A 21696-nucleotide genomic window follows, 5' to 3' on the forward strand; every position below is an offset into this window, starting at 1 on the left:
AGAGATTTAAATTTTACTGGAATTAGAGTTGGATATGCCTTTGAAGACTTTAAGGATATTAATAAGAGTTTTTTAATTACTGAAAATATCAAAGTAAATGAAATCCAAATGACAAATAGAATGACAGGCTATGGAATCTGGAATTAGGAGAAAGTAGCTAAACCTCCCTCCCAGTGTGGGGATACCTTCTCCAGGATTCCCAGGATTTGTGCTTGAAAGTATTTCATGTATCAAAATTCAACTCATTTGTCCTTGTTCTGACATCTGAAGCAACAGACTTACCACTCTTCAGAAGAAAGCTTTCAAATATTTTAGGAAGTTTATCATTTTGCCTAGTCTTGTCTTCTCTAGTCCAAACCCCCCAAATTCCTGGACACTTTTTATATGGCAAGCTTTTCAGACATCTTGCCATCATAGTGTTTCTTAAAAGTATGTCTCTCTAAATGAATTGGTATCTTCGACATGTTTTTAATCTGGCATTTTTTTGAATAGGGAATTGTGTTTCACACAATTGATTTTTTTCACGTAATTGAAGTTTATCCTTTCAAGTAGTAACAGAAAAATTAACTTAATCTTCTGTAAAACAGAAACACTCCTTCTTATGACATTTTAACTTACAAAGTTTCATTAAAAAAAATCAGCCTTTTTTTTTTTTTTAAATACAGAGCAACAGTATATCAACTTTACCTGCTTCCAGCAGATGGCACTAAAGATTGTACAAAGTAATTTTCGTCTAGGGTAGAGCTTCCCAGCCCTTTCATGTCATAGCAGAGCTGGAAAATAAGAGCATTTTTGCTGGATAAGTAAACAGTGTGTTGCAGCCGAAGAAGAGGAGCATCGGGATCACCTAAAGGCCCCCTCTGGTTCTGAACTGTGTTGCTTCTACATTCATATGTTGAAGCCCTAACCACCACCATCCCTCACGTGCCTGTAATGGAAACAGGGTCTTTGAGGAGGTGATTAAGGTTAAATGAGGTCAGAAGGGTGGAACCGTGATCTGATAGAACTGGTGCCCCTGTAAGAAGAAGGGAAGTCCCTGGTGGTGCAGTGATTGAGAATCTGCCTGCCAATGTGGGGGACACGGGTTCAATCCCTGGTCCAGGAAGATCCCACATGACGCGGAGCACTAAGCCGTGGCCTGCGCTCTAGAGCCTGCGAGCCACAACTACTGAGCCCGTGAGCCACAGCTACTGAAGCCCGCGTGCCTAGAGCCCGTGCTCTGCAACAAGAGAAGCCAACGCAATGAGAAGCCCACGCACCACAACGAAGAGTAGCCTCTGCCCGCCGCAACTAGAGAAAGCCCGCGCACAGCAATGAAGACCCAACGCAGCCAACAATAAATAAATAAATGAATAAAAATTTTAAAAAAAACAGAAGAGACACCAGAGAGATAGCTCTCCCTTCACCGTGTGAGAACACAATGAGAAGGTGGAGGTCTGCAAGCCAGGAAGAGGGCTCTCACCAGAACCTGACCGTGCTGGCACCCTGATCTCAGACTTCCAGCTTCCAGAACTGTGAGAAAATAAATTTCTGTTGTTTAAGCTACCCAGGCTATGGTATTTTGTTATCCTGAGCTAATACACCATCCTTCTACAACAAACAATAACCAGCAAGAGGAAAAGTAATTGGCAAAATGGAAACATTGTTGAACGGGTGGCAAGATGATCAGTGTCAACATCGGGCACCCATTAACCCATTAGGAGGTGTTTCAGTATCTTAAAGGCCTAAGAAAGTACTGCTGCTGTAGAAAGCCAGGGAAATTCCAGACCCATTTTAGTCTGTACCTCATCAACAGGATTGGCGGGAATACACTATAGCTACTAAGAGGTTCCCTTTGGATTGCAAAGAGGGGCATTCCTTTCCTCAGTGGATTTTCAAATGTAAATGAAAAGATGCCCTTCGGAACCTTGCTGCTCAAAGTGTGGTCCAGGACCAGAAGCAGCAGCACCACCTGGGAGCTGGCCGGAGTTTCAGAATCTCAGGCCTTCCCCAACCTACCAAATCAGAATTTGCATTTTAACAAGATCCTCAGGTGATCCATAGGCACATTAAATTTTGAGAAGCATCACTTTACATCTTATATCAGCAAAAAAAAAAAAAAAAAAAGAGAAGTGTAAGCTTGGTTCTAAAGCTTCACAGAAGCTCACTTTTGGGAATTCCCAAAAGTGGCAGTCCAGTGGTTAGGACTCTTAAGCTCCCACAGCTGGGGGCCTGGGTTCAATCCCTGGTCAGGGAACTAAGATCCTGCAAGCTGTGTGGCACAGCCAGAAAAAAAAAAGGAAAAAGGGGTGGGGGGAAGCTCACTTTTCTGTTTGGTGGAAATACATTTGTGGCCTAGGAGAGTTTACCCTGGATTTGTGAATATTGGGACTTATGAACAAGGAGCTTTGGGAACCTAACCTGTTCATATGTAAAAGAGTTTATAAGGTTCTAAAAATGGGTTGTATATCCCTGCTGTCAATGCCCTTCAGAATACCAGGTTAGAAATTCTCAGATGGTAGAGACCTGTGGGCTATGTTTATCATATTCTCAGTGGAATATATAGGGTTGTTCAATTTAACTAATTGCCTCAGACTGCTGTGCATTTAAGTTCTTCCATTTTTTCAATATTCTAATGGTGATTGCTGCTCTCACTGTGTCTATATCAACAGTGTTTCCTTCTCCTGCCTCGTGATTCATTGTTTCTAACCTGCTGGGGGCTGGATAAGTGGATAACTGCAGAAATTACGGTATAGCTAAAATAATAGCCAAATATTCTAAGTGAGAACTTGAGAGAATTTTCTGTAAGTGCACTTTTGCACATAGGCTGACTATGTGGTAATTATTTGCCTAAAAATCCCACCTTTTTTTTTTTCTTTTAGGATCTTAGTTTGTCTTAGACAGTTGAGACTTAAATGATAGTTAAATTACATCAACATAAGTGATCAAAAGATATGAACATCAGTGAAATTATTTCTTCCCATCATAATATGTCTTGGAACTCAACTTAGAATGCCCTAATCAGGGGTCCCCAACTCCCGGGCCACGGACCAGTACCGGTCCGCGGCCTGTTAGGAATTGGGCCGCACAGCAGGAGGTGAGCGAGCAAAGCTTCATCTGCGGCTCCCCATCCCTCCCCATCGCTCGCATTACCACCTGAACCATCCCCCATCCCCCCCGCCCTGTCCGCGGAAAAACTATCTTCCACGAAACTGGTCCCTGGTGCCAAAAAGGTTGGGGACAGCTGGCCCTAATGAAAAGAGGAAACAAAGATTCACAAGGAACGTGAGAAAAAAATAACACAAGTTTGTAGAAAAAAAATCAAGAAATAAATATAAGAAAGTAGGATTATATGTAAAAGATTCTAAATAGGATCTTCAGGGACAGATTATATCCTATTAATCTTTGTATCCCCAATACCTGGCCTACTAAAAATGCAATAAATGTGTAAATAAATCAGAAAAAGGAGAGGAAAGAAGAAAATCGTGTCTTCATATTGGGAGAGGGACATCTAATAGGGAATGCCACTGAAAGAGGAAAGGTATTCTACAAAGGTCACATGTGATTTAAAAACTAGAGGGAAAAAAAAAAGCTGAGGAAGATGGGAAGCCAGGTACAACAGAGAAAGAACTGGATTAGCATTTTTTTGAGATAAAAATAGGTGTTCAGTTGTCCAAGGCTCCCACAACTTCTGTTACAGAGAATGTGAGTCCTAAATTAGGGGTGACAAATAGTGGCACGTGTGTCAGAATTTGACGTTCAGCAAAAATGTCCCTCCTGCACCTGTGGCAGGGCTTACTTTCAATTATAGCACTTTTTCCCATTGAACACAAACTGGGCAACAGCATTTATCTCCACATTGCCCATCAAAACAATTAAGATTGACGTTACCATATTTGACACTCCTGGAACAAAGTATCACTTTTAATGATTGGCAAAAGATTGGAGAAATGTCCTGAAGAAAAGGACCATCGTTTCCTGATGTTGAAAAGAATGAACCAATTCAGCTTAACTTTGCTATTCAAAGCAGTGGTCCTCAACTTTCCCTGTGCATCAGAAACACCAGGAAAGCTTGCTATTGGGTCGCATCTCCAGAGTTCAGTAGGTCTGTGGTGGGACCTGAGAACTTGCATTTCAAACACTTTGAGATGTGCCATTCTAAATGTCACTGGAACAAATTCTAAATATATAAAACTGAAAATCCTTTGACAAGCAAAATAGTACATCATAAGTAGCATAGCTTTATGAAGAAAAGTGTTAATTAATCAAGTATAGTATGTAGTGTAGTGAATAGAGCAAAGACTTTGGAGCTAAACAGACTTTGGTTTGAGCTCTGGTTCTGCCATTTACAGGTTCATGATTTTTACTAAGATTACTTGAACTCTATATAAGCCTTAGTTTCCTCTGGTAAAATGGGGATAAGAAAAATATCCAATAGAGTCATTGTGAGGACTAAATGGGGGAAAAAAATACATCTAAAGTGACTAGCACAGTGCCTGGTACATGGTAAGCATTCATTCAATCCTTCATCCTTTTCCTCATTTTCTTCACTGAAAGCAGTCGTGGGACTTAAAACAGTAGAGTGAAATAACATATCTTCATAAAGGTTGTAGGATCTGTCATGCAAAAGATTCTTATAAGCATGCTAGAAAATACCATGGTGAATTAGCGGACAAGTGGAAAGAGCTTAGGTGATAAAGACTGTGGGGAAGATGGGTTAAAACACAGAGCCCCCATCCTCCTTCTTTAGGAGTCTCCCCTAAAGAGACAGGGCTCAACTTCAGTCCATATACCTGTGATTAAAATGGGCTTCTTATACCCCAAAGCAGCGGTCCCCAACCTTTTTGGCACCAGGTACCAGTTTCGTGGAAGACAATTTTTCCATGGACGAGGCAGTGGGTCGGGGGCATGGTTCAGGCAGTAATGCGAGTGATGGGGAGTGGCAGGTACCAGTCTGTGGCCCGGGGGTTGGGGACCCCTGCCCAAGAGGATACATTCCAAGGACAGAAAGCCAATTGGCTCGTTATTCCCTTACCTTTATAATAGAAGCCCTTAATACAGGGCTTTTCTCTGAGCCATTTTTCAAAGGACTTCCAGGCAGCATTGGAACCTGTAATTGTGTAATCTTCTTGATGAAGCAGAGTGTGGTCTTTTGCTTATGCGGGGGCTTAGGTTTTTGCGGAAAAGCTGGAAATGCTGTAGAAAAGTGCTTGCCCATTTTGTGTAGATGGATGATGTATTGTTGAAAATCCTAAAACTCAGAAAGTACAAACTATTACAAAAGACAATTGTGGACTGTGTATTTGATGATACTAATGAATTATTTTTAATGATTTTAGGTATAATAATGGTATTGTGTTTATGTTATACATTTAGAGATACATGTTGAATACTTACTGATAAAATGATATGTCTGAAATTCATTTCAAAGTAATCTCAGAAGGCACTTCCCTGGCTGTCCAGTGGTTAAGACTCCACACTTCCACTGCAGGGGACAGTGGAACTAATCCCTGGTCGGGGAATTAAGATCTCACATGCTGCGCAGCCAAAAAGAAAAAAAGAAAAAAAATTAATCTCGGGAGGGTGGAGGTTGGTGCCAGTATAGATAAGCAAGATTAGTCCTGAATTGACAAATGTTGACGCTGGCTGATGAGTATATGATGGTCCATTATACTACTTTCTCTTACTTTGTATTTCTTTGAAATTATCTACCTAAAATGTTAAAAAATTCAAGTAGTTTTTATTAATGGGATATTGCTTTCTAGGACAGGATTATGTTATAATATGTGTACAGTGTAATTTTCTCTAAAGATTCTGAAAATTTACATTTAACAAAATTATTGGCTTTTAAACCTAAGAATTTGGCTTAATGCATCTTTCACATGCAGGAACTAGTATATTTTAGCTTCTGGATATCGTAATGTAGAAGTATTGTTTGGGTTGCTTATTAGTGTAGTGTATAAAATGGAAAGGAAAAATTAATCAGAATTATGGAAATAAGAATAAAGATAAATTCCAAAAACAAAAGTACAAATCCAACTACTGAAATCCTATTTGTAATTCATCTGGTGCATTAAAGCACCAAGTATCATTAATTCACGGCAGCAACTAAAGGGAAGCTTCGCATTATTCTAGGACTACAACACACTTTATGTTTGGCATAATCATTCAGTAATTAGACTTATCGCTCCAGAAATACAATCTTGCTCGATCCCATTCGGAATTCGACGCTTTTGAACAATTTCATTTCTAACAAACACAGAATGACTGTGGCATACTCAGGATTCCAAGATGGCAAAACGACTTGGGTAGTGCAGTCCCAGGGCTTGCTTACCAGTTAGCATGCTGGGACAGGCCAGAGATTCAACGATTTCACTAGCGTAGAAACCAAGCTGAGTTCTTGCTTTGGGTGTTACAGCTTCTCTTCTGAGCATCAACAGGATGAGCCAACCCTTGGCAAAAATCAGGAGGACGATAAAGTTTGCCTTTCAGCTTCCCTTTACTCCATTTCCCCCTTTCCTTTCCCAGGGTTTAAGTCAGTGGGAAAAGTTCTCAATTCTTATTGAGATTCTGTGTTTATCATAGAGAAATGTTTCCTCTTCTTTTGCCCAGGATTATAATTCCCTACGGACAGGGAGCTTGAATGCCTATTTCCTTTAGGATTTAATATTAAGGGGGGAAACACCTCAAAATAAAAAAAAAAAAACACAGCCAAACCCAGGGTTCGTCTTCGGAGGGTAAGCGGGGCCAGTCCGGCCAGGCGCTGCCCTGGGCTCCGGAGGTCACCCCGCAGCTCTGGAACCCCGTCCCCGCACCGCACCGCCTGGCCCGGGCCCGCCGCGCTCTTGCCTCCGCCCCACGTGGGAGCGGGCCCAGCGCCCAGTCTATCCTGGTCCACCCCTTTCGCCCCGAGGCGACCGCAGGTCCGCCCGGGCCCGAGGTCGCAGGGCTGGCAGGGAGGCTGCCGCCCCGGGCCCCGCCTCCGGCCTGGGCGCGCCGGGCTCCGCCTGCAGGGGGCGCTGCGGCTCGCACAGTCAGCGCCTGCGGGGAGCGACCCGGGGGGTGGGAGTCCCGCGTCTCGGGGCTCGAGGCGGCGGCGGGGCAGGGCCGGGCGGAGTTCCGGCGCCCGCAGCGGCCGAACTAGGCTCCGGGGCGGAGCGCGAGCACTCCAGCCACGGTCCCGGGTGACTCCGTCGGTGACGCCGGGCGCGTTCCTTCCTCTTCCTCTCGCCGCTCCGGCTCCGCCTTCCCTTCCCTCCGCCCAACTCCCCGAAGCGGAGCCGCCGCCGCCGCCGCCCGCAGCGCCGTCATGTCGGCCCCCGCCGGGTCCCCTCATCCGGCCGCCAGCTCCCGGATCCCGCCCAAGCTTGGCGGAGCCGCCGCCTCTGGAGCCGCCGCGCCCGCGGGCCCGGGCCCGGGGCCTCACCAGCAGAACGGTGAGGAGGGCGGCCGGGGCGGAGCGCGGGGCCTAGTGCTAGCTGGGCAGCCTGCGCGGCCGGATCGGGCGGGGCGGGCGGGAGGGCGGTGGGAGAGGGGGCGGCTGCCGGGGCAGGGGGTGGGGGGCGGCACGCGGCGGGGGCCGGCCCCGGGGGGTTTGGGGGGCTGGGGGGAGGGGCGCCCCGGCGCGGGGGCCTGCCCGGGGAATCGGGGAGCAGGGCTGTCTCTGTAATGTGACCCCGGGCCCGAAACCACGGGGGCGAGTAGGGGCCGTAGAAAGGGGGGAGACCAGACAGCGCGTGAAATCCCCTTTATCCAGCCCGGGCGCAGGGGAGTTTCCCCGGGCGACCCCCTTCGCCCAGATACCCGGCGAAAAGCCGAGGCCGCAGAGTGCGTGGTCCGGGGAAGGCTGGTGTAGCCATGGAGCTGGGAGGGTTGTGCCCTTCCTGTCTCAGGAAAATTGCTGTGATTTCTGAGGCCCGGCGAGCACGCTGCCTGGAAGGGAACTTAAGTTAGTGTCCAAGTTTGTAGACAAAGGGTGTAAAGATGCAACGCAAGTGTAACTGTAACCCTGACCCAGTTCGGCCTCAAGATCTGTCATTGCTGCTGCGGCCGCTACTCGAGCGTTTGGAGTTTGCTGGTCGTGTTTGAAAGAGAGCAGGTGTCAAACGGATTTAAACGAATACTTTTAGATCTGGGTGGTTTTTTTTCCCCCCCAGCTTCACTTTCAAAAACACAAAAACGTGCCAGAGTTGGCCCTGTTTGAGGCAAGGCCTTCCTACCGGCAGCAGCCAATGCACCGTGAAAGCGCTTTCATACTAAGGTCGTGGGCTTTGGGGATGCGCGAGTTTCAGCTGAAAAATGATCGGCTCTAGGATATCCATTCCCTCATCTTGAGATTTGGAATGTTCGTGGCTGGGGCCGGGAGAGAGGGGGCCTCCCTTTATAGACGATCACATTTTAGATGAGAACTCTCGAAAGTGATGGACTGAATACTTCAGAAGAATATGTCTGGTTCTCTGTAAAAGAGAACAAGGTCTGCTGGTACTCTAAAAATGGTTGTTGGATTGACCTATTTTATCCAATCTGTGAAATGAAAACTTACTGGACTTTATAAACCAGTTCAGCCAGCATCTAATTTTTATAACTGATACTTTTCAAGCTTGCAGTTTATCGTTTATCCTGAGAACCAAAAGTTGAATTTTTTTCATAAGTCAAACGTGATGGCTTAGCCTTATCCTTTGGATCAGCCATACTTGTCAGTATTACATGCTTTACTTTCACTGGTCATTGTTTACTCTGTGGGTTTTGAATGTGAACAGAGTAGTAGGTTTTGTACTTCTGTCCTGAACATACATGAAGATATTATTTGCGAGCAGTTTTTGTTCTTGTAAACTTGATATAAATTCTTGTTTTTGTTTTGTTTTTAGAATAGCTTTGTGTGTGTGGAGGAACTAGAACACGATAATTTAGGAAGCGATCCCAAGTCTTTCAGAATATTTTAAATCCATGTTTAATAGTGATCCAAGGATTGTGTCTTGATTTTCTGAGTATGCACTGTTGTCTTAGTGTACAGTTTTTAAAGTGGCAAGTATTTACCTCAGCCTTACAAATTTTGTGAACACTCAAGGAATGGCAGGATATCAGTTGTAATCAGGCTGTTAAATATGTAAAAACAAATCAGTTAATACATTTAGAAGCCAAAAATAGATGATGCTTGATTTCTGCTGTTTATAATCGTTACTTTGACATAATTCATTTCAACATCTGTTGCATGCTTGCCAGTTGGGGACTCAAGGTTAGCCTAGTAGAAAAGACAGAATCCCTGCCTTTCTCGTAAATTGACGTATTTTGGTGACATTTGAGTTGGTTATGACCTTGAGGGATTTGACAGGGATGGATAGGAGAGAAGGGCTGTCTCAAGGGCATGAACAGAAGTCTCAAAATTTAGAAACTAAGAGGCAGAAAGGGTGTTGGGTGGGAGGGAAAATGCAAGGCATTAAAGCTGAAAAGAATACCTAAAAGGGGCCAAGTTACAGAAAGGCCTTAAATGCTAAGGAATTTAGAAATTAAGATAAAGAACTAGAGTTAATTTTTGTTTGTTTGTTTTTGTAAAAGTAAGTAGCTTACGTAGGTAAATAACAAGATCAAATCTGTTTTTGTTTGTTAATCTTAGAAAAAAGTAATTTTTGCTGTATGGTATTTGGCACCCATAGATAATGATTAAGCAGTCATTCGGGTTTGTGGTTGATTCTTTAGCCCCACGTAAACTAGTTTGCCTTTTAATATATCTCTGTGGAATTCCAGCATGGTGAAAAAGAAATAGGTCAGAAGTATGAGTTTGAAGCATCACAGAAGACAGAGTTGTAAAACTGGAATGGTACTTCGAGATCACTTAGTTTAGCGGTTATCAAACATTTTTAAAAACAGATTTGTTTTCCTGCAGAGCCCTGCTATAGAAATCAGAAAAAAGCAGAGCTGTTGTGGTTAAAATAGAGGTGGAGATCCAGGTGTTTTGGGAACAGAGTCTGTAAAACACCTAGTTCACTTTTCTAATTGAACAGATCTAGAAAGTTTTGGGTGGGTGTTTTTCACCAATGCCTGTCTCCTGTTCACTACTGTATATTCAGGGCCTAGAACAAGTTATAGTCTCGTTAAACATTTGTTAAATGAATTCTAATACAGTCTTCCTAGTTCCAAGTCCAATCTCTTTCTATTAACAGACTCTAATAAGTCTCTTATTAGAAACTTTGACATTGGAAAGGGTAGGGAGGCAGAAACCGGGACTTCATTATTACTTTTCCTTATTTTCTATGTTTAATTGTTAACATGCTTTCCCCCATTTATTTGAAGATAGAATTTGACTTCTTTGAGTCTTTGAAATATTTCTTTTTAAACTTCCTTCCTTGGAGTTATATTTCTGTACTTCAGTTTTTCATTGAGCACCATATGGGTGGTTTAGAATTATTTGTATTTTCATAGGAAGTATTAGTTGAATATTTTTCAACTTTTACTCTGCCTTTTGAGAGTCCTTCCAAAACTGAGTCCTCAAACAAGGGAAGATTGAGTGAATAATATCCTGGTAATGATGGCATGACCCCATAATTTCCCCCAATCGACTTAAATTGAAAGAGGTCTTTTTAGAATTTTTGGGGGCGGTGGGTCACCCAAATTTACCAATAAAACACTGCTTTTTAATTCTACTTTTAGGAAGCAAGTGGTGCTCATTTTCAAATGAAAATGTGTTTTCTTCCTTCCATGTGCCTTTTCCAACAATGATACTACCGGCAGTTTTATCATTTTAATTGTTAATAATGCAAGGAAGATGAGATAGTAATGGGAATTATGAGAATTCATTATGGAAGCTATAAATAAATATACCATTCACTCAGCAATACTGTCTGGTAGGTTATAGGAAACCCTTCAACTTTGAGAGCACATGCAAAATTTAAAATGATACAAATCTCCCTAGTGTGTCTGAAGTAAGTTTCTTTTGATCAGAGCAGTATCTGTGTCTCAGGTTTCTAGTCTTCCTTTCTAGCTAACCAGAAGCATCAAGGCCTCTCATGAAGATACTGCCATGGTATAATATAGCTTTCTGCGCACATAATTTCCCCCTAAGTTGATTAATAGATATCTCAAGGATCTTAAAAAATATATAAACAAGTGTCTTTTATCTGGGTTCAGTTTTTATTGTTGCTGTATTGCTTTGGTTATTTTTATTGTATTTTCATTCCCATGCCACTCCCTCCCCCTCAGTTTCTGAGGTTATATCTGTACTAATTTTTGTAAATCATATTCCTTGCTACTGATCCTAGTATTTCAGCTAACTTCCATCTTTCTGATTCATCTGTAAACCCTGAAGTATTTATTAGATGCTAAAGATGTTGAAATAGAACAGATTTTGAGCCAGTCTTCAGCAGACTTTCCTAGAAATGAGAGCATCTTCACAGTCAGCACTACGTGTTAGAGCAGATCATGTTATATTCAGCCCTGGGGAAGCCACTATTATTTCCAGTAGGCTAAGCATACTCAGAATTGTCAGAAAGTGTGGGCTAGTGAAAAGGCTGTAGGCTCTGTTACAGCCCAGGGTTTTGTGGAGAAAATTACTTAACATCTCTGGACTTCAGGGGATAATAATACCTTCCTCATAGGGTTGTTGAGAAGATTACATTAAATGTGGTACTATTTTTTAAAGTACCTGGTGCTTAGCAAAATGAGACGCTTAGCAAATGAGGGTCCCCTTCATTTCATTTCCTTCAAAATACCAGGATATAAATTCTTCATGTGGCAGATAACCATGTTGAGTTTTCTTCATCACATTCCGTGGCAGCATGCAGTAGGCACTCAGTGGAGTAAGTGAACTTGGCTATTATTTTCTTACACTCCCTCCCACGAATCTGCTCTTGGAAGGTTTCCTCTAATAGACCACTACCTCAGCTCGCTGGTTTGCGGGAAGGGGGGTTTCATCGATTTTAAGTTTTCTAAAATTGTGTGCTGAAAGCTGCCTGTAAGAGGAACTGAGGAAAAAGCGGATGAAGTAGGTAGGGAGGGGGGAGGGACTAGTAAAATGCCTTGCCTAGGCAGTGGCCAAGTCCTAACTCGCTTGTTTTTCCTAGTATTTCTGTGAAACGGGAATTGTGAAATGGGCTTTGGAACCTACAATACCTGGCTTCTTCACTACTTCCCAACTATTTGAAATTGTATGAATTAGTGACCTTTCGTGTCCCTGTTTGTTTGTTTGTTTGTAAAATGACAATAGTGGTACTTCACAGGACTTGTGAGAATTATATAAGATTATATATAGGAAAGCAAAGTACCTGGCATGTAGTAGGTTTTCAACCAATATAGGTTTTCTTTTGGCCCCTTCACTCTTAGCACTCATTATCATGACATCCAAAGAGGACAACTGATGTAGTGGCAGGAATAACCTATACTTAGTGCAGTGAGATTTCATCCAAATGGTTGCATAGGCTGTATCTGCCAGCAGTGACTGGAACAGTTACCTTTGTAGCTATTAGCCCTCCATCAGGAAGAATAATCCAGGGTAATCAGATGTGATTGGGACTCCCCATTTTTTAAATCACTGGAGTTTCTAATTGCAGATTTCTTTAGAGGTGTATGTGTGTGTATACATTTTATGCTCACTAAAAATGTATTTTAGTAATATTATTGATACTTTATTGGTAGGGGTAGTATATTCAAAATATTTAGTAATCAGTACTGCACGTACTGACCACTGAATGGATACCAGCCTTGCCCCTAGAGCAGAATTCAGACAGACTGCAGTGTGCCAGGCATTAGTCCTTTAGCTGCTAAGTCGAGAGTGGCTGTGTGGCAAGGGGCCAGCATGGTGGGGCGCAGCAGAGAGTCAGGGTCAGGACTGTGGCTGTTTACCAGCTGGTTCAGGAGCGTTCTAACAGTTTGATAAGGACGATTGTTAAAGTGCATACTGGCTGAGTATTGACGGACTTCTTGGTAACTCAGTGATGAATGAATTACCTTCTTAGATCTGATTCTCCTTCTCCCAGTTAGTACCAATTGTATCTCAGTAGGATAGAGGAGTTTGTACTCCCGCTGACCTTTCATTATCTTTTAAAGATAATGAAAACTTTTCATCTGACTTTTTAAAAAAGTTGGAAATTGAATTCAGGAAAAGACTAATGAAACAAAAATACGTTAAAAATGTTGCTTCTCTTGGGCTTCCCTGGTGGCGCAGTGGTTGAGAGTCTGTCTGCCAATGCGGGGGACGCGGGTTCGGGCCCTGGTCTGGGGGGATCCCGCATGCCGCGGAGCGGCTGGGCCCGTGGGCCACGGCTGCTGGGCCTGCGCGTCTGGAGCCTGTGCTCCGCGGCGGGAGGGGCCGCGGTGGTGAGGGGCCCGCGCGCCGCGGTGGGGAGTGGACCTCGCTTGCCGCGGCTGGGGAAGGTCCTCGCACAGAAACGAAGACCCAGCACAGCCAAAAATAATAAATAAATTAATAAAAAAAAAAAATGTTGCTTCTCTGTGGGATTGGGGGGGGATGAGGAAACATTAAGAGCCTATGGTTTTTTGTATAGTGACTAGACTTTCCATAAAATACTTGATTTGTAAATTTTGATTTTCATGTTGAGTTTGCTTAAAGCAGGAATAGAATGAGTTTTCCTTTGGTGAGACTCATCTCTGAAAGGAGATGTCACTGAGGCAGATCTATCCCTTGGGTGGATCTTGTGATAATTTACTCTTGCTAAGGAGGGCATAGATGCTTATAGAAAATCAGGCTGTATCTAGCTTGTATATGATAATATCAGTCAGGCTGACCAGCTGAAACCTCTGCAGCTGTGATTAGAGTTGGGGAGATTATCCTGGATCTGGGCGGGCCTGATATAATTACAACCATCCTTATTGGAAACTGGAGGAGTCAGCCTGCAGAGAAAGTAATGTGACCATAGAGCAGAGGTTAGGATGTTGTGCTTTGAAGATGGAGGAAGGGGCCATAAGCCCAGGAATGCAGGTAACCACTAGAAGCTGAAAAAGGCAAAGAAATGGATTCTCTCCTCAGGCCTCGGAAGGAACCAGCTTTGCCCATGATACCTTGATATTAGCCCAGTGAAACTGCCTTTGGATTTCTGACTTCGAGAACTCTAAAAGAATAAATTTGTGTTATTTCAAGCCATTGAATTGGTGTAATTTGTTATACTTGCAGTAGGAAACTCATACATCTGGTAAGAAGGGAAGAAAAAGTGGCAGTGTCAAAACACTTTAGGTGTAATGAAATACAGTAGGTAATTACTTTCCTTTTGTTTCACATGTTCTTATACTTGAACTACTACAGAGTAAAAAGTGTAGAATGCCAAGGTAAAAAAAAAGTCAGACTTGTATATTTGCTCTCATAGTAGCGTATAAATGACTTTACATAGTGGAAGCTATTAAGTTTTGAATTCTTTCTCTTTCAGTATCATATAGTTCTTGTTGATACTTGTGATGAGGTAAACGCCTGATACAGAAATATTTGAGGATTATTTACGGGGCTTAATTTTTTTTCAAAATATAGTAATGGATTCCATGAGCCAGTCACTATCCTAAGCCTTAAGGATATGATAGAGCTGAGAGCAAACTAGGCCCAAGTTTTTCACTTACAGAGTGTACACTTCGTTAGAGTTCCATGTGGAAAGTGCTGTCCAGAATACTGTAGTACAACATAAAGCAGGCATCCACTTGTAGGGTTAGAGAATGTTTTCTAGAGGAAGAGCTGAGCTGAGAACTGAAGAATGTGTAGGAGTCGGTCAGATGAAGGGGGTAGAGGGAGTTTTTGAAGTTTCCAGGTAGAGGGAAGAGTCTGTGTGAACACTCAGGGGTGAACAAGCATGACTTGAGAAAAATTTTCTATGGTAAGAGTGTGGAATAGTGATTTTCAGCCTTTTCACACTCATGGCTACTTTAGTGCCAGAGTTTTTCGTGGCATTCTTTTTTTTTTTTTTTTTTTTTTTAATTTATTATTTGGCTGCGTGGGGTCTTCGTTGCTGCACACAGGCTTTCTCTAGTTGCGGCGAGCAGGGGCTACTCTTTGTTGCGGTGCGCGGGCTTCTCATTGCGGTGGCTTCTCTTGTTGTGGAGCACGGGCTCTAGGTGCGTGGGCGTCAGTAGTTGTGGTACGTGGGCTCAGTAGCTGTGGCTCGTGGGCTCTAGAGTGCAGGCTCAGTAGTTGTGGCGCACGGACTTAGTTGCTCCGCGGCATGTGGGATCTTACCGGACCAGGGATCGAACCCGTGTCCCCTGCATTGGCAGGCGGATTCTTAACCACTGCGTTTGGTGGCATTCTTGAAGGAATTAAGCTTTGAATACCTGTATTTTTAAAAAGCAAGTTTCAGAAAAATACCACATAATTTACTTGATCCTCTTCAGAAGTCTTTACATGGCAACTTAACTGTTGTATTCTGCCCTAATAAACCTCTTCGATGGCGTTTTGAGGCAAAGCTCCAGCATACAACCTTACCTGATGTTGTGCTGTGGCTCCTTTGCTTTTCTTGTGGCAAGTTATACCTCTTCCTACCAGGTCAGCATTCTGTGTCACTTCATCATAACAGTAGGCATTCTGAGTTGTAACAGAATTACATTTTATTTATTGATCAAACTTCGGCGGACCCACGTGAGGACTCGCAGTCTATTAAGGTATACCGTAGGAAATCGTTGTGAGAAGGAGGAGTGGTGAGCAATGAGTTGGGAGAGGTGAGCAGGGGTCAGATCATGAAGGGTCTTTGCATTGGTTTTCTCTTTGCTGATGTAACAAATTGCCACAAACTGGTGGCTTAAAACAACATGAATTCGTCTTCTGTAGGTTACAAGTCTAACTGGGCTAAAATCAAGGTGTCATTAGGGCTGCATTCACTTCTAGAGGCTCTAGGCAAAGGCAAAGGTCTTTTCCAGCTTCTAGAGGCTACCCACATTCCTTGGCTTGTGGCCCACTCTTTCCATCTTCAAAGCCAGCAACATTGCATCTCTCAGAGGAGTCTTCTGTAGTCACATCTCCCTCTGACTCTCTTCTGCTTCCCTCTGCCACTTTTAAGGACTCTCATGATTACACTGAGCTCACCTGGATTATCAAGGATATTCTCCCTCTTCTAAGGTCAGCTGATTAACAACCCTAATGCTATCTGTAACCTTACCTTCCCTTTGCCATGTAACCTAGCATATTCACAGGTTCCAGGGATTAGGAAATGGACATATGGGATGAAGGAGGGATTATTCTGTCTTCCACTATCTTACAGGCCATGTTAAAGAATTTGAATTTTTTCTTGATGGCAAGAAAAACCGTTAGAAAGCTTTAAACAAGGAAGTAACAATCAGATTTGTTTTTTAGGAAAATCACTCTGGTGGCTATGTTTGGTGTAGTCATTTGTTTCAAAAATTTTGTCAGTTTAGTAGGTCGTTTCCAGCACTTTTTTCATTGATGGTTTAAAAACTTGTTATTTTGCAATAATTTTAGATTTGCAGATGTGATACACAGTACGGAAAATGCATTAACCTTCACTTAGCTTCCTCTAAAGTCTTAACATCTTCCTCTCATTATTTGCCATCTTATAAAACTATGGTACCTTTATCAAAACTAGGAAATTAACATTGGTGAAATACAATTAACTAAACAACCGATTTTTATTTACATTTTACCAGTTTTTCCACTAATTTTTTTTTCTGTTCCTGGATCCAATCCAGGATATCATGTTGCATTTAGTTGTCATATTGCCTTAGTCTCCTCTGGTCTATGACAATTTCTTAGTCTTTTTTTGTTTTTTAGGACCTTGACAGTACTGGTAAGTTATTTTGTAGATAGTTCCTCACTTTGGGTTTGCTGATGCTTTCTCATGATTTGACTGGGGTTATGATTTTTTTAGGAAGAATACCCAGAGGTTGAAGTGCCCTTATCATGTCATGTCAGAGGTTACATGATATCAATTTGTTTTATTACTGATCATGTTAACCTTGGGCACTTGATTGAAGAGCTGTCTTAGTTTGGGCTGCTATGACAAAATACCATAGACTAGGAGGCTTAAATCACAGACATTTATTTTCTCAGTTTTAGAGGCTGGCAGTTCAAGATCAGGGTGCCAGCACAGTTGGGTTCTGGTGAAGACCCTCTTCATGGCTTGTAGACCTCCATCTTCTCGCTGTGAGCGCAGATGGTTTTCTTCTTATAAGGGTACGGATTCTTCATGAGGGTCCTACCATCGTGACCTAATCTAAACCGAATTACTTCCCCAAAGCCCCACCTCTTAATACCTTCAAATTGGGGGTTAGGGCTTCATATGGATTTGGAGGGGGACACATTCAGGCCAGATTCGTCCACTGTAAAATTACTATTTTTTATTTTTTCCTGCTCTGTTGGGAGCAACTCACTTAACTCAAGCCTACATTCAACAGAAAGGGAATTATGTTCCACCTCCTGGAGTGAGGTGTATCAAATAATTTGTGGACATATGTTAAAATCACCACAGTAATTAATAAACATTCTTAGGGAGATACTTTGAAGTTACTATCCTGTCTCCGCTTAAAATTTCATGTACTAATTTTAGCATTCCTCAGTCGCTCTTGCCTGTGGTTGTCATTACTGTGGAATTCTAATGGTGATTTTCTTTTTCCCTCATTCTTTCTACATATATTATTTGGAATTTTTCTGTAAGGAAGACTTGCCCCCTTTCCTCCCATCTTAAAATTTATTCAGTTATTTATTTATATTATGGGCTTAAGAATATTTATTTTATTCTTTGGATTATAAGCCAATCCTATCATTATTTAAAGTTTTTACTCAAATTGTTACAGCTTTGGCCATTGGGAGCTCTTTCAGTTTGGCTGTTGTGTCCTGGCCACCATCTTTTTGTTTTTTGAGCACTTCCTTACTTTCTGGCACTAGCAGATGCTCCATCTTTTACTTGCCCTATGGCAGCACCAGAGTCTGCTCTTTGTCCAAGGAGCCCTGGTTCCTTTTGCTGGGACATGGTGTTAAGAAACAAAAAACTGGGCCTTGGATGTGCTCATTGCTACTGTGGTGTCACTGTTTCTAGGCTGTCTCAGCAGACAGAGCTAGGGGATATATATGTATACGAACCCAAGTATGTAAACCTATTTATATAATTATATCCGTTGCCTATTTATCTGTATGTATATTACCTAAATATCCTTCTATTAGGTTATCATACATTTGTAATAAAGTTAGACTGATTTGTCACAGTCTGCATTCCATCCTAGATTTTCTCAACATCTGGTTGATTTTTTACAAAAATTTGCATGTAGTAAATTTCATTCATTCTTTGTAGTGTACAGCTCTATGGGTTTTGATGAATGCATGTACGTAGTCAAATATCAACCACCACCATACTATTCAGAACAGTTCCATCACCATAAAAAAAATGTCTTCATGCAGTCCCTTTGTAGTTAACAGCTCTCCCTTCCACAAATCCTGGTAACCATTGCTGTTCTCCTTCACCTTTTCCAGAGTGTTGTATAAATGGAACCATAAAATATATCATCTTTTGGGTCTGGTTTCTTTCACCATGTTCATCTGTGCTGTTGCATGAAACAGTGTCCTTTTCCCTTTTATTGCTGCATAGTATTCTATCATATGTATAAACAGGATTGTTTATCCATTCCTCCGTTGTTGAATATCTTGGTTGTTTCCAGTTTTTGGTGATCGTGAATAAAGCTGCTATAAACATTCAGGCACTGGGTTTGTGTGAATACTAGTTTTCAGGTCACTTAGGTAAATATGTAAGTTGGGACTGCTGGGTCAAATGGTAAGTGTATGTTTAACCTTTTATAAGAAACAGCCAAACCATTTTCCAAGGTGGGTGTACTATTTTGCATTCCCTGCAACAATAAATTAGAGTTTCTGTTAAACTATATCTTTGCCAACATTTGATATTTTCAGGGTTTTTGTTTCAGTCATTCTAATGAGTGTATAGAGATATCTCATTGGGGTTTTAATTTGCATTTCTCTGACTAATGATGAGCATATTTGCATACATTTGCCATCCATATATCTTCTTTGGTGATTATCTTTTCAGATCTTTAACCAGTTTTTGGTTGGGTTGTCTGTTTTCTTGCTGTTGAATTTTAAGAGTCCTTAGTATATTCTGAATACAAGTTCGTTACTGAGCATGTGATTTGCAAATATTTCCTCCTAGTCTGCTACTTGTCTTTTAATCCTCTTAGTGTTTTTTGCAGAGCAAAAGTTTTTAATTTGATTAAGTTCACTTTTTCAATATTTCATGCTTTTAGTGTCATAGGTAAGAACTTACTGCTAAACCTATATTCACCTAGATATTCTTCTATATTTTCTCCTATAAGTTTTAAAATTTTCCATTAAATCTATGATCCGTTTTGACTTAATATTTGTTTAAGATCTGAGATATGTGTTGAGATTCATTTTTTTTGCATATGGACTATGCATCGATTGAAAAGTACCATCAATTGAAAAGACTGTCTTTCCTCCATTGAATTGCCGTGGCACCATTGTCAAAAAATCAGTTGACTGTGTTTTTGTGGCTCTATTTTTATTATTTTCTGTATGTCTAGCCTTTCATCTGGACCACACTTTCTTGATTATTGTTGTATATAAAGTCTTGAAATTGGGTAATGCGAATCCTCCAACTGTTCTTTTTCAAAGTTTTTTGTTTGTTTTTTGCTATTTTAGTATCTTTGCCTTTTCCTAGAAATTTTAGAATCGGCTTGTTGATATCCATAACAAAGCCTTCATGTATTTTTATTGGTATTGTTTGAATCTAAAGATCAAAATTGAGATAATTTACATCTTAATGTCAAGTCTTCCAGTCCACAAACATTGTATATCATTCCATATCCGTGATTTCTTTCGTCAGTGTTTTGTAGTTTTCTACATATAGATCCTTCACATATTTCATTAGATTTGTATTTTAAGTACTACCTTTTGTGTGTGTGCTATTATAAATAGTATTTTGGTTTTAGAATCTGAATTCTGAATTTTTAAAAGCAGTAATTGCTGTTCTAGTTGCTATTAGTACATAATAAATTACAACAAAACAGTGGTTAAGCAACCATTTTATTATGCTCACAGACTGTGTTGAACTAAGACTTTGAACAGGGCATGGCAGAGATGGCTTTGCTCTGGGATGTCTAGGGCCTCAGTGGGGAAGACTTAAAATGATTTTGATGCTGGAGATTGGGATGATCTTGAAGGCTTATTTATTCACACATCTGGCACTTAGACTAGAATAACTCAGAGACTCGGACTTCAAACCAGAGTCCCTAGTGGTGACCTGTCTATGTGGTTTGGCTTCCTCAGACCATGACAGCTGTGGAGTAAATGGATTTCTTACGGAGTTGCTTAGGGATCCATATGTAGATATTCCATCAAACAATGCAGATGCTGAGTTGTCTGTGACCAAGCCTGTGAAGTCACACAGCTTTGCTTATGCCATTCTTTATTAGTGGAAGCTGTTATAAGCCTGCTCAAACTCAAGGGGAGTAGACAGATCCTACCCTTTAATCAGCAGAGTATCAAAGAGTTTGGGAACTGTGTTTTAAAACTGCCACAGATGCTAAGGCAATTATAGGAAATATAAGCAAATGAAAATGCTACTGCTAGTAAAAACCCCATAATTTACAGAGTGTGTGTGTGTGTTTTATTTTTAAAGAGTATGGGTGTATATAAATGATTTATTTGTGATATTTGCCAGGCTCAGTTTTTAGTTTATGCAGAAGAAATAAAACTTTAATACTAGTATACCCTAAGAGAAAGTTAAGAGTTATCTAATATATTTTAAAGTTGAAGAAAAGAGAGTGCATGCCTTGTTAGGTCACAGTAAGACAAAATTTTAAAAAACTATTTGCTTGTCCTAGATATCAGTTTTTTTCAATTTAAACTGATATTTATGGTTTGTTTTGTTTTGTTTTTTCAGTGCAGGCTTTAAAAGTTTTTATTTTTTTATACAGCAGGTTCTTATTAGTCATCAATTTTATACACATCATTGTATACATGTCAATCCCAGTTGCTCAATTCAGCACACCACCATCCCCACCCCCCCGTTGGTTTTCCCCCCTTGCAGGCTTTAAAAGTTTATTTAAAATATTCAAAACAATCATTTTGCTTTCAACGAAGTCTTGATTCATTTATTATTTTGATTCAATTATATTAGAAATTTGGGGGGGTACACTTGGAACATTTAGATCTTGATATAGTGTAAGGAATGGTAAGCACCAACATATAATTAGCTGTTCCTACCTTTGCATCCCCCCTCCCCCCACAAAGTAAGTACCTTCCTTTTCTTTGATGGGCTGAAAAAGCAAATAGGATTTTTTGGGTGGGTAATTCACTTCTGATGAACTTCAGCAGATACAACGTTCCTGTTATTTTTAGAAGAATGGCATTTGAGTAGCTTGGACATGATGATGATGATTTTCCTGTTTTCAGATCATGTGGCATAGATGAACCAAATCAAATCATGAAGTGAGTAGATATTTAAACAGATTTCTCTAACTCTGACTTGGTTCTTCTCTTGATTGATAAATTTGTACCAGTGTTGGGTTTTCTGTGACTGTAATGAAGAGTAGCAAACCCTGTTTTTTTTTTTTTTAATTTTTATTGCAGTATAGTTGAGTTACAGTGTTTTATTAGTTTCAGGTGTACAGCAAAGTGAATCAGTTATATGTATATCCAGCAAATCCATTTTTAAAATATATTTAAGGAAGAGAAGGAGGAGAACATTTTACACTTTTTTTAGGCATGTTATATTCTTCTAAATGAACTATGATCATGTAGAATATCCTGTA

At 41.1% G+C, this 21696-nt stretch overlaps 2 protein-coding genes across 21 annotated transcripts in view; one reads left to right on the forward strand and one right to left on the reverse strand.

Annotated features, from left to right (window-relative positions):
* LOC309661330 (uncharacterized protein) overlaps nucleotides 1-6881 on the reverse strand; it is a 96081-nt gene extending 89200 nt beyond the window's left edge. For 9 of the 15 annotated variants that reach the window (XR_014263930.1, XR_014263931.1, XR_014263933.1 and 6 more), the window contains exons 1-4: nucleotides 6314-6881; nucleotides 5377-5516; nucleotides 5015-5230; nucleotides 688-773 (exon numbers count right to left, since the gene is read on the reverse strand). Coding sequence is in view for 8 of the 15 variants with exons in the window: in XM_082463061.1 (XP_082319187.1) it covers nucleotides 688-773; nucleotides 5015-5230; nucleotides 5377-5403 (329 nt within the window). In the remaining 7 variants the exon portion in view is untranslated. Of the gene's footprint in view, nucleotides 1-687; nucleotides 774-5014; nucleotides 5237-5376; nucleotides 5517-6313 lie in introns of all 15 variants that reach the window. The other 6 variants (XM_082463056.1, XR_014263934.1, XM_082463058.1 and 3 more) reach the window with 6 other exon arrangements.
* Nucleotides 6882-7077: 196 nt separating this feature from the next.
* SEC24B (SEC24 homolog B, COPII coat complex component) overlaps nucleotides 7078-21696 on the forward strand; it is a 93548-nt gene continuing 78929 nt past the window's right edge. For 2 of the 6 annotated variants that reach the window (XM_082462754.1, XM_082462757.1), the window contains exon 1: nucleotides 7078-7415. In XM_082462754.1, coding sequence (XP_082318880.1) covers nucleotides 7289-7415 — 127 coding nt within the window. In that variant the 5' untranslated portion in view covers nucleotides 7078-7288. The remainder of the gene's footprint in view (nucleotides 7416-21696) is intronic. The other 4 variants (XM_082462753.1, XM_082462758.1, XM_082462756.1 and 1 more) reach the window with 4 other exon arrangements.

Source organism: Balaenoptera physalus (genome assembly GCF_965194825.1).
Source record: "Balaenoptera physalus genome assembly, chromosome: 5".
Lineage (NCBI taxonomy): Eukaryota > Metazoa > Chordata > Mammalia > Artiodactyla > Balaenopteridae > Balaenoptera > Balaenoptera physalus.